Source organism: Rhea americana, unplaced genomic scaffold, assembly GCF_003343005.1.
Source record: "Rhea americana isolate MKP2758 unplaced genomic scaffold, rheAme1 scaffold_142, whole genome shotgun sequence".
In the NCBI taxonomy this organism is placed as follows: Eukaryota; Metazoa; Chordata; class Aves; order Rheiformes; family Rheidae; genus Rhea; species Rhea americana.
The window spans coordinates 2,380,220-2,392,826 of record NW_028185506.1 but is presented as its reverse complement, the minus strand read 5'-3'; the positions used below and the strand labels follow the sequence as shown (position 1 = coordinate 2,392,826).

General features: G+C 46.6%; 1 protein-coding gene across 1 annotated transcript in view; it reads right to left on the bottom strand.

Moving 5' to 3' along the window:
• Positions 1-763: 763 nt before the first annotated feature.
• A2M (alpha-2-macroglobulin) overlaps positions 764-12,607 on the bottom strand; it is a 32,518-nt gene continuing 20,674 nt past the window's right edge. The window contains exons 21-36 of the mRNA XM_085298881.1: positions 11,690-11,811; positions 10,361-10,412; positions 9,682-9,765; positions 9,091-9,267; positions 8,485-8,569; positions 7,234-7,390; positions 6,808-6,882; positions 6,382-6,547; positions 5,551-5,774; positions 4,764-4,982; positions 4,332-4,459; positions 3,864-3,954; positions 3,040-3,108; positions 2,506-2,608; positions 1,605-1,646; positions 764-789 (exon numbers count right to left, since the gene is read on the bottom strand). Of these exons, the coding sequence (XP_085155007.1) occupies positions 764-789; positions 1,605-1,646; positions 2,506-2,608; positions 3,040-3,108; positions 3,864-3,954; positions 4,332-4,459; positions 4,764-4,982; positions 5,551-5,774; positions 6,382-6,547; positions 6,808-6,882; positions 7,234-7,390; positions 8,485-8,569; positions 9,091-9,267; positions 9,682-9,765; positions 10,361-10,412; positions 11,690-11,811 (1,820 nt within the window). The remainder of the gene's footprint in view (positions 790-1,604; positions 1,647-2,505; positions 2,609-3,039; positions 3,109-3,863; positions 3,955-4,331; positions 4,460-4,763; positions 4,983-5,550; positions 5,775-6,381; positions 6,548-6,807; positions 6,883-7,233; positions 7,391-8,484; positions 8,570-9,090; positions 9,268-9,681; positions 9,766-10,360; positions 10,413-11,689; positions 11,812-12,607) is intronic.

Sequence of the window (12,607 nt, the reverse complement as noted above, 5' to 3'; positions counted from 1 at the left end):
ATAATGGTTCATTTCCCCAGAGGAAGAATGCACTTTTTAGAGAAATGATATTTTAGGAAGAAGAAAGGTGAACACAGCACTGTAGTATTTTATCCTTACCAAGGTGATCTGAGTGGTGGCTCCACCAGTTCCGCAGCATCATGGCATGTCCTTGGTTTCCCTGCCTGCTTTTATAGCACACATCTGCTGTCTGCAGTTCCTCCCTTCACTTGTATCTGGTCTGCTGTGAAAGATCTGGTAGAGCAGGTTCCACTCTYGCATTCTATCTCATAGCAGTGATTTCACAGTGGGATCACACAAGTTATGTGAAAACACATTTATGTCCAAGGATTATGCCACAGAAAATACCAACATTTAAAGACAAAGAACCACATCTCCAGGCAATAAAGGATCAGGAAGAATTTCTTCTTCTCTTGGAGGACTGGTAAACATGTAGTTGAACCTTCACACTGTGAAAGCTGTCTGCCTCCTAGTTCTTGAGGGCTTGTTAAAAACCTGCTTGCCATGGATGGCTCTGTATCTAAACCATTCCACAGTCTTAGTTGAGAATGGGAAGAGGGACAAGGCTTACCAAAAGATTCATTAAGAAAAAAACAAGGCTAGAGGCAGCTAATGAAAATCAAGACTTTATTTATAACATTACTACTTTTTTTTGGTGTGAAGGTGCCCTTCTCCTATATTTCAATAGGCCACCTTATCAAGGAGATCCTTTAGGGACAGAGATAAGACAGCTAATCCATCAGGGCTCAGACAAGATTTCTCTTCAGGCATTTCCCTGTTCAGTCTTCGCTGGAATGGGGAAAAGGACACAGTGAGAGAGGGTTCCTGGGAAACAGTGTTCAGAGCCATGGACATCTTCCCTATGCTCAGGGAGTCCCTTCTTGCATCTTACATAAGTTCAAGACCCGTTAAAATCTGAGGATCTGCTTCAACTAAAAAAATGCCTAGTCACGGACAGRTAACATAACGGTAATGGCTAGATACTTTCAAGATATCCATGCCACAGAGAGGGGAGAGGAGGCAGAGACATCTATTCTGGAGAGCATGAGCTAACTCAGTACACATGTTCTCTCTCAACATCTGTATTCCCTAACACAGAGCAAAAACTACCAGGCCAGATTTTGAAAGGTTCCCACTGAAGATGTTTATAATCTCAACATTGCACCAAGATGCTTATGTTTGTGAGATGGTGCTTCAACATGCTTCTCTGTCCGAAGCATGGCTGAAAGTGGCCAAGAAAAGAGCAGAGCCCTAAAGACTGAATGCTAGGTTCAGTCCCAAGGAAGAGTTCAATCTTATTTGTACCATATAACACATATACATATAGGAAAAAACAYGGAGTTCTGTGTGAGTGAAGGAAATGACATTGGGATTGCCAGCCCAAGCAAGCCAAAAGCAAAGTTTTATCCTTTTATAGGATATAAGGAGGTGGATTTAATTTCCCTCTCTGGATTGATGTTTGCTGAGAGACTGTTCTGGGCATAGTGAAGACAAGTCTTAAGGTTCTAATCAAGCTCCAGAAACTCGAGGTCTGCACAGATCCTTATACAAACTAAGCTATGAGAGCCTTTGCTGGAACACTTCATTGTTCTTATGTACTCTACCTGTGGTGCAGGGAGCACTGTATTCCTCAACGGCAAACTCATCTGGAAGACACAAGGGAAGGGAGAGAGTGAGGCTGTCAGACCCCCTCAACATTCCTAGCAGAGGGTTTCCAGAGAAACACTTCTCCCATGCCCCCGRGCAGACAGCTAGCACCATCCCCGACTCCCTGCAGAGATCCCAGCCTTGGAGGGAGAGAGCCCCAGTCACAGCTCCATTCAGACACCTTGGCAGTAAAGCAGAGCAACTCTGCACAGACAGCCCCAGCAGGTCTCTGCCTTATGCCCAAGGCCTGCTCAGATGCTTTGTCTCAAACACACAGAGGAGCTCTGGCTCTTTCATCTTGACATAGCAGCTGGGAAAACGGAAGCACAAGGAGATGGAGCGCCTGCCCTGGAATCACATGCGTGTTTGCCATCTTGGGCAGGATCTGAACACTAGACTGAACATTTCCTCTCTCCCAGGGGAGAGTTTGAAGGCTGGAGAGGACGGCTTCCCTCCTAGGACCTCACAACCTTCACCTTCTCCCTCAGGTGAGGACAGCTGCATGGTGGCTCCCATAGGTGAGGACAGCCATGCGAGGACCCACATACTATCCACACTGGCCAGACCTGTCCATCATTATTGTGGTAGGGCCCTGCCTAGGCAGGAGCARAATGGAGAAGGGTGGTTGCCACCATCTGTCTAGGTTGTTGGCACTGTGGGTTTGAAGGCTGGTAGAGTCCAGGGGCCCCTCTGCTCTCAGAAAGCACTGCTGAGGCGGGGCAGGAAAGGGCTGAGGTTGATGGAGAGCTTGAGGCCGGGGGCAGCTGTGTGTCCCTAAAGTTTCTGTGTATCTCAGCATGGCCTACGTCTAGGACTCACTCCTGTGGGTACCTTYCCCCACCACCTATGAGCACTCACCTGTCTCATAGTAGTCATAGACCTTCACTTGAGCTGGCTTTAGGCCCTGCACAGGGATGTCACGCTCCACCGTGAAGGAGAAGTTCAGGGTTGTGTTGCTCAGCTGGGGAAAAGTAGGGATGGAGACTCATGGTCAGTTCTGCATCTGCCCCAGGTTCCCTCACTACCTCTGAACTTCCCCACAGGTTCCCTCACTGGTCTCTGTCACCAGCATCCCAGGTCCAGGGGTGTGCATGGGGTTGCAGGCCTCGATGAAGGGGTGAGGGGAAGCCCAGGCCCTTCCCCACATAACAGGAGCCTCTGGCTGGCACAGAGGTCAAAGCCTGCTCTATGTGCAGGAGTGGAGGGAAAGTATGCCAAGAGTTTGGAGAAAGGTACCAGTAAGGTTAAGAGGGGGGAAGATGCAGTGTGAGATTCATTCTTATTCTTGATAGATGCTTGGGATCTTTTAGGCCTAGATCTTCTGCTCTAAGCAGCCAAGTGTCCCAAGGTATGTGCGTCCCTTTCCCATCCTAGATCCAAACAGATGCTCACCTTCTCCAGATACACTAGAACATGGTTGGTACTCAATTCTGTGCGCTCAATAAGCTGGTTGCCTTCCAGCTGAAGAAAGAAAAGAAAGATGTTACTGAGTTGAGGGTAGTGTCTCTGTACCCCTTGCAGAGCTCTGCGGGTGAGATACTCTATACATGAGACACAGGGGTAATGAGGAAGTCTACTAAGTCGCCTGGGAGGTATGGAATTTCCTCCTTGATGCACCTCTCAGCATTACAGTGCCTAGGCCTTCTCTTCATCAAGTACAGCCTGGTTCTAGTAGGGAACTGAGCATTGGTCCAAACACCATGATGATGATGAATGGATCGAATGAAAAGAGTCCTTTTTGCTTGCTAGTTCTGCAGTCTCTTGTCAGATCTCCTTTGTTTTAGAGACCACTCATTTCCTCAGCATCTCACACAATTACCCAAGGCCTGAAAAACTTACAAGTCAATAGGTTAATAGGAAGATGGAAAACAAAACGAGCTGTTGAACATGATGCACACAGTGAATGGTGTTAGTGAGGTATCCGGACACAGTGAACACTAGAATGTCTGTCACTGATACAAACATACTTTTCCCACATTGAACRCATTGCCTCCCCTTGTGTTGGCCTTAAGCCAGGTGTGTAAGGAGGACCTCTGCATAGTGGAAGTGTGCAAGGAATAGTGGCAAGATCAAGAGGCCATCAACCCTGCAGTGGCCAAGTCTCATCCAGATTCTTGGAATTTGTGTTAAAAAAACCCAAGAAATTCAATGTTTCATGGGTGAAAGAGTGTAAGAGAAATATTTATTTAGAGAAAAAACATYGCACAGGCTCATACCTTCCTCACTGAGGACTTTACAGGGATGAATCCTGACAGCATCTTCACATCAACAATCACCATGTTGGACACATTGCGCTCCCCAGTGTAACTAAGTAAACAAACAACAAAGATTTAGTGTACCTCAGGTCAAAGCTGGCACACTTCCACCTTTTCCACATAATTTGACATCCCTCCACTTCCTGGAAGTCCAGCATCTTCTTCTTCAGCTTTGTCAGTGCCCCCCAATCATCCATGCACCCTCTTATTAGCCCAGCCGTAGGCTCCCCACACAACCTCACCAGTGCGGGACAACCCCATCCTCCACAGCTTCTCGACCCAGCCCAGTTGCTTCCTGCCCACTTTCCTCGGGAGGTGCCTTACCCATCCAGGGATCCATCCTAGGTAGCTCAGCATAGGCCTTGGCCACCAGACCTCCTCCAGCTCCCTCAGATTCTCAAGGAATCTCTAAGCCAAACATGGACTTACCTGACATTTATGGCTAGGTCAAAGATCTTGTGAGCCTTCAAGTCATCACACGTCTCTGGGATTGTGTGCACCTGGAGCATGAAGGGTGCACTCTCCTGTGAGGGCTGCACGTTGTACCTCAGGCTTGTCTAGGGGAGAGCCAGCAGTTGTGTGAGCATGTGCATGCTCGCGTGTGAGAGAGACCATTTTCTCCCTGCCCAGCCTTCCCCACTTTGCCCATTCTTACAGCTGCTCCATACTCCTTGTTCTTTCCCTCTGTCCTTCCCACTCTTTCACCTCCACATACCTCTACTCTTCCTCTCTTCCCTCTCCCTAGAGCCTTCTCTCTCACTCTTCCTTTCTGCTCTTCTTCTTCTGCCCTCTCCCTGACTTGGAAATGGGCTCCCCTCATAACTCATGGTCCAGGATAGCACCTGCCTACACTACTCTCACCTGCAGGTAGACACATCCTTCACCAGACACCTCTGTACTGTACTCCCCAGGCACTGTGGGCAGTGGCATGCGCTGGAGCAACAGACGGTTTGTGGGATCCACTTGGAAGTTTTGCTGGAAGTCCCCTCCAGATCGCAGAGTCACTTTGGCAGATGCTCCACTCTTGGCATAGGTGACAGCTCCATACAGGGACAGAGCTTGGAGAGCCACCACGGTGTCCTGGAGGAAGTGGGTCACAGTGCCCAGGAGAAYACAGTTAGCCATTCTATAGGGCTATCCTTTGCTGTCAGCATTTACCCTTTTCTCCATACTTGACTTTCTCCAGTTTTAAGTAAGAAAGAAAGACAGAAAGACCAGATTTTGCGTATTTCCATTCTGTTCCTTTGTCCTCTGCACAGGAGGTCCATGTTCCCTGAACTCCCTGGTGTGGAGCTCAGAGCAGCCTTCACCCATGCTCCACTAACAACTAGGGTGAAATAGCAACTTTGTATGCACAAACAAACTGTAGTGGGAGTTCCCTCCAAAGGCACAGGAACAGGTTCCTCATGTCTCTACCTTTCTGCCCCACTGCTTCAAGAAAGCCATGATGTTATGGGAAATACCAGTGATTCCCAGAGGTGCTTCTTGAAATAATAGCCTCTAGCCTCTTGGAAACTTGGGAATCATGGTATGTAACACAGGGAGACAGTGCCCAGCCTGGCATACCTTAACAYGATCCCACTTTGGTCTCTCACACTTCTTATCTTCTGACATTGATGTGTGAGCCTGCAGGAGGGAAGCAGCTCACCTGGGTGGAGGAGAAGCCTCCATTGGGATTCTGTTGACTGCTGATCCACTTTGCAATAAGTGATGCGAATGACAGCTCATCCTGGGAAGGTGCTGGCTGTGTAGTGAGGTGAGCAAGGAGGACATAGGCTGTCATCTCCACTTCAGCAGAGGGAGCTCGGTAGTGATAGTATGAGAGAACAACCTCTGGCTCTTTCCCAGGCCTCTGCCAATGAACAGACCCATCTTCACAGGAGGCAGGGAATGTGGAGAGAAGATAAAAAGGAATGGTGATATTTCCTTCACAGCCATGCTACTCAATGTTTGTCTAAACAGACTGTACGACCTGATTTTACCAGGGTGGTTCTGAGCTGTTACAYGATTCTCTGGAACACTCAGAGCTTAAAGTAGGATCTCTGAAATGACCTGCRTAAGTTTTTCTCCCTCAGCACATGCAGCTCTTCTCTGATGTATTTTCCCTTGTGCTATGCAAAGTAAACTTTGTTCTGTGTTGAGCAGGTCCACTGGAAGGAGTGTTCATTTTCTAAACAGTACCTGCTGTGACAAGAGGACCTGAGGTGAGATGCTAGCAGAGCTACCCTTCTTTTCAGCAGAGATGGGAATGGTGCACTCTGTTTCATGATCACCTTCCTCCAAGCAGACACGTAGGACTGCAGACAGAGAGGTTTTTTTCAAAAATGTAACCATTTAGCATGACAACAGCTCGACTTGTGTCTTTGGACAAGTATTTCACCTCCTTCAGAGCTTTCCCTTCCTGTAGAAGCCATTTTATCAACAGAGGGTGTGAGGCCAGTGGGTAGGAAGAAAGAAATGTCTCACCAGGAGCACTCACCCTTTTTCACAGCTTCCTCTTCAAGTGAGCTAAGCAGTGCCTTCCGCTTCTCCTCCTTCCTGGACAGAGCGAAGGCATATGCCAGCAGTGCTTTGGTATACACATGGCTTCCTTTCTCATCTGCTGCCATTTCCAGACAGAACAGAGCATTTCGCACCATGGAGTGCTGGGAAGAGATAACCACTGTTTGGAATGCAAGGGAGAAATGAGGCTTGTGTCCATTGTTCCCCAGCATACTAAGGAAGGATCTGCAGAATGAGGTGTAGGAACAAGTGTAGCACCTTTGTTTCCAGGGATGCCAAAAGTGACATCACATTATTTTCACATCACAGGGCCCAGTAACCACCTTGTCTTTCCAATATGGAACAGATACTGGCCTGTATTGTGCCAGTATAGAGTGTCTCAGTTTGGGGTGCAGTCACTTACAGTTACAGGCAGAGGAATTTCCAGTAAAGCAATAGTGATGTAGGCTGTCAGCGTGACCTCATTGTCCACTCCACCCTGTGGGGAACCACAATGGTACATGTTGACACCACATAGCTTCTTATTCAGACTCTTCTCTCTTTTCTATTGGAATACTCTGCTCTGCACTGCAGGCCCTTAGATCATCTCCTTCCCACTGCAGGTCACATGGAAGTATCAATGCCATTTATGTACTGTGGGCTTGCCGTCATTCTCTTTCCCATCACAGCTTGCATACAGGATGGCCTCTGACTCCTTCGCTGTTGCCATGCGTATGAGAATTCCCCATCTGCCTACTCCTCATCAAGTTCCTCAGCTGGACCCATCTGACTTACTGGCAAATTCTAGCCTCACAAAATTCAGGTGAAGCCAATCAGGCAGACTCATTACCTTCATGGCATTGTTCAGGAGTGTCCCAGAACTGCGGAAACAGCCATTCTCCCTCTGTTTGTAGGAGAGCCAGACTAAAGCATCCTGGATGTGCTTCTCGTCTATGAAGATGTAAGACCGGGCCTGGGCAAAGGACTTGAGGACAAAGGCCGTGAGCCTGAAAGGACAGAGAGCAGTGGGAGAAACCTGTCCATGCACTGTGTCCATCTCAGGTGAAAGGGCCGATGTGGGCATCACCTGTCTRGAGGGAAGCAAGAAGGCCTGGAGAGCTAAAGGCCGATGAGCTGTACCACAAGTATATTATATCTTCACCTCAAAAAACCTTTCCAAATGTTTCAAGAAATGCCTTGATTTCTTCTGTCTCCTTTGGCTCATAAAACCCTGTGATCCCTCTGTGCTGAAGTTACAATTAGGAGGACTATAAGCATTGATCTATATCTAAAAAAATCTCTGAAAAAAAGCAGGTAATTGCATGTCAATTAACTCAGCATCTGCATGACAATAAAAGTCAAAATGGTAGGGGAGAATAATTAAATCCCCGGAAGATCATAGTTTGCTGGCAGGACTCCTGCACTGGCGATCCATGTTTCATGGATTTTTCAGAACTCCCCAGATGTGTCAGTAAAACTGTGGATAAAAAAGAACAGCTTTACAAGAGCTGTTACAAGCAACTATGAGAGAGTGTCAGGTATGTGGAGAGAAGCCAAGGTGCTGTCAAGACCTACCTACTGTTTCAGAAACCAAGAGCAAACAGAAGGTAATGAAATCATTCATTTTTACCCTTTCCCAAAGTTCAAAATGCAAGACAAGAGGTGCTGGAGCAGCTCAAAGCTTTACAGTCACACTGGCAATATATACTCTCCTGCAGAGAGTATATAATCATTACCATCCTTTCCACTTACATGAAGACACTTTCTCAACAGATTCTAGTTTAGAAGAGCTGCCACTGCAACTCTTGAGGCTTCTTCAGTTGAGATGTGAACCCCCTGCTCCCTTCCTCCTCAATTGCTCTCTATTTCTGCCTTGTTTATCGTAGTCTTCAGAGCTGCTGGTGGRAATCGATGCCTCAACTACATAATTGGCTGATGCAGCCTATTTCATCAACAGGAAGGCAGCACAATGGCCATATCAGCTCCAGAAAGCCTGCTGGTCTACAGCTACATTTCAATTTCACTGTCATGCAACATCTACTGTAACTGTGTAACTGAGGAGGAGCACGTAGAGGAGGCACAGACAACACTGCAATCTCACCAGGTGTTTCCTGGCTGGCCATAACGTGGTCCAAAGGTGCTATAAGAGCCGTCTGGGTGCTTGTAGTTCAGCTGCCTCTGATAACCTGCAACATAAATTTAAAGCAAGATTCAGATGCCAGAGAAAGTCCGCTGAGGGTTGGGGGAACAAAAAAACCCCAGCTGTCTCAGCAAAGACAAAGGAGAGAGGAGCGTGTCAGTCCTAGTCTAACCAGTAGGGAGCACTGATACATCCCTCCTGCAATCACTGCACACCTACTAGCTATACACCTCCTGCAATCACTGCACTCCCCTACTGCATGAGGAGAAGGAATCCCAGACTTCTTTAGAATAAAGACAGGGCACACTGATTACAAAAGACAAGCCACTGTAGCAGATCACCTGACAAGTGCTCTTATAGCTCTATGAGCGAGCACAGAAAAGTGGATGCAATAACTGGGTACCCTGATGATTGAGCATCTGAGAATAATGAAAGAAGAGTGTGGAAGGAGCTTCACAGCAGAGACCATCTGAGTAAAAGAAAAGCTCTCTTTGCACATCTGGYAGACTTTGATAGAAGCACTCCAGGTAGAACCAAAGCAGAGGCAAAAGCTGTGTCCCAGCTCACCGCTCACTAAGTATCCAATGGCCTTAGATTTGACCTCCTCACTCAGCTGCCCTGTCTTGTTCAGATAATCCAGGATGTAGATATTGGGTGCAAACAGGACCATGTTCTGCTCCCCACAGCCAAATGGCATTCGGAGGAGTTGATGCAGGTTCTGCATGGCAGTGCCCATGATGTCGCCTAGGGAAAGGAGATACCAAGGGGAGATTAGCAAAACTCAGRGCTGGCTGACAGAATCACAAGGATTTTCAGAACAAGAGAAGCAGGAGATGACAGAGAAAAATAGGAAGAAAAAAATCTATTGATAAATATACTGTAATTAAACATAGAACAAACAAAAGAGAGAAAGGCGAGAAATTTTAAGACTGGTAACTGAGGTAGAGAACTCAAAATAGAAAGAGATTTAGAAAGGAGGAAAGGAAGAAAAGAACTGGAAGGGAAGGTCCTTGTGAAAGAAATGATGGAAGACAGAAGGGAAGTGTTCTGAGAACCAGGAGAAAAAGTTGTGAAGTAGGAGGCCAACACCATCAGGCAGAGGCAGAAACAATACAATGACATATATCACATCAAATCCTTCCCAGGCTGCTCACTCACCCAGCACTGAGAAATATGCTCTGGCTGAGTCTTGCACCACATTTGAAGGGAGTGACAGGAAAATCTTCTCTTTTGCAGGCTCTCCTGAGAGGGAAACAAGATGCTAACAGGAGGACTGCAGCATTATAACAAATGCTTTAACCACAGACCACAAATCACCCAGATAGCTTCACTGCAGCCCCCAGAAATGCCTAGTGGGGAATAGGCCTCACTGGAGTACCAAATAAGATTCCTTTTCCCTTCATCCCTTCCTAGAAATGTCCTGACTTCACCCACTTCATTTTTCCCTGGCTATGAGGCAGTCTCTGCATAAGAACACTCATAGCAACTGCTAGGTCCTACAGGTCTTGTCTCTAAGACTTTTTGGAGGGAGCTGGAAGACAGAAAACAAAGAAACAGGAGACAAAATTCCAGTGACAGAGAACAAGAGATTACGGAGGGGAACAGTCATTCTAAATCCCAGCTAGGTCATATCCTGGTGCCTAGGCTTGTTCCCTACAGTCTGTTCCCTAGGGCCCTCTGCATTAGCTTCAGGGCAATCAGGAGACATACCTTGGTTATCTAGAAATATCACCCTTTCTGTAAGACTGTAGAAACAGCACTATCTTCCTCCTCCAAGGATATCTCATTCTTCACCCCACAAAGGAACAGTGGAGAGAAAGGAGAAAGAAGATCTTACCTTTTACACAGAGCACATAGTTCTGGGCTGTTTCCTTTTCAATGCCTTCAGGCTTGTGTGGGACAAATGAAAACAAGAGAGGTGAGAAGTTAGTGAGATAGGAAGCATAGACAGATAAAGCAATCCTTAGTAAGGACAGAGGAGAAAGTGAAAGGCAGAGTGAGTGGAGAAAGCTGTGCACTCACAAACACTCCCCAGAATGTATATAGAAAAATCTGAACTAATAATATAAGCAAGTTAAAGACACATGATAATAATAACTGATTGGTGTTGAATATGGAAGGAGGATAGGAAAAGGAAAGGGAAAACACTGCAGGACCGTCACATGAGTGACATAACTACTGTATGCAGTGACAGTCTTACATCCCTGTAACAAGAGGACTGCAGCATTGTAACAAGTGTTTTTGCTAACAACAGACCACAAATCACACAAGTCACAGTAAATTTAAATTTTCCTGGAGAGATGTCTGAAGTACTATTTATTATAATGTTGCTTTAGGGAAAAAAAAAATGTGAATGTTGATAATAGAGAGGGAAGATGTGCCTCTGGTGACATACTATAATATCTGGTAATATCACTGATACCAGATGATGTAGTAGGCAAGCAGTAATGTCTTATGACACAAAGAAAAATTAAGAACACAGCATCTAGCTGTCAGATTATAACATCAAGTATAGCAAGCTAATATTTTCCTTAAAAGAATAYGCAGTACTTCCATGTAGTATTTAATTCTATACCACATAATAATATCAACAACTGCCCTTTCCATGGGAAAAGAATAATCTGTAAAATCTTGCTACTTTACCATGGGCTTTTTTAATATCTGGAGTTTGGGGGGAGTTTTCTACAGGCATCTAACTCCCGTAGGTTCCTCTGGATCCCCCATCTTCATCCTGGTACCAGACTATGTAGCAAACCAGAATTGTATAACACAGTTTAAGAGGCAGTTTGCTTGGCCAGTCAGCTAGCAGAGCTGCAAAATGTGCTGACAGGCCAAATAGTGGGGATGTCATGAAAGGAAGAGAGAAATTGTAAAGAGTGTTCATTGCAATAGAGGTCACAGGTAGGAGATACAGGGAAGAAAAGATTGGAGGAGGAGTCCTGTTTCAGTAGGAGATGGGAGACATTTAGATTGTCAGGGGAGATACACTGCCCAGTGTTATTAAGCTGCAGTATTTATGCAGCCCTGTCAAAGTTTAAAGATGATGCAAGACTATCAGACCATCACATTGTATAGAGAACTTGTAGATTTCTGTTTCACACAGATATACAATGTAAGCTCTAGCCTGTGGCAAAGCTCAGTTATTCCCCAAGTACAGCACACATACCTCCACTAGCAGCTGCCTGATCACTGTATCCTTCCGCCCTTTCTCAGGGGTCTTCACTATTGCATTCCCACAGGGCTGCTGGTCCTGCAGGGCCTCAGTGCTAACTGAGAACTCCACCAGCCCTGGAAGAAAGAGGGGTCAGTCATTTACATCAGGTAGTGTAGAGGAGTGGGAGTCACTGCCAGTTCTGGGAGTTTCAGCCTGCAGGTCAACAGATGGAGGTTTCCCATAGCACCTGAGCCCTGCCTGTTTTCCATAAGAACACAACTATACCAGGATCCATTCTGGAGAAGATGGACTGCACCGCCATGAAATGTTGCTCTGTTTTCATACCTTTTTCTCAAGAACCTAGTACACTACAATGGTGGGACCCACCAGTTCCACTGTCATTCAGCACAGTCATTTCACATGCACACTGTAGAATCATAGAATCAGTAAGGTTGGAAGGGACCTCTGGAGATCATCTAGTCCAACCTCCCCGCTCAGCAGAGTCACCTAGAGCAAGTTAGACAGGGTTGCATCCAGGCAGGCCTTGAAGATCTCCAGAGAAAGAGACTCCACAACTTCTCTGGGCAACCTCTTCCAGTGCTCTGTCACTCTCACAGTGAAGAAATTCCCCCTCATGTTCAGCCGGAACTTCCTGTGGTTCGATTTTTGCCCCTTGCCTCTTGTCCTGTCACATGGCACAACTGAAGAGAGTTTGTCCCCATCCCCTTGACACCCTCCCTTCAGGTACTTATACACACTGATAAGATCCCCCCTCAGTCTTCTCTTCCCCAGCCTAAAGAGGCCCAGATCTCACAGCTGTTCCTCATAGGGCACATGCTCCAGCCCTCTGATCATCTTTGTAGCCCTACGCTGGACTCTCTCCAGTAGCTCCATGGCTCTCTTAGACTGGGGAGCCCAGGACTGGACACA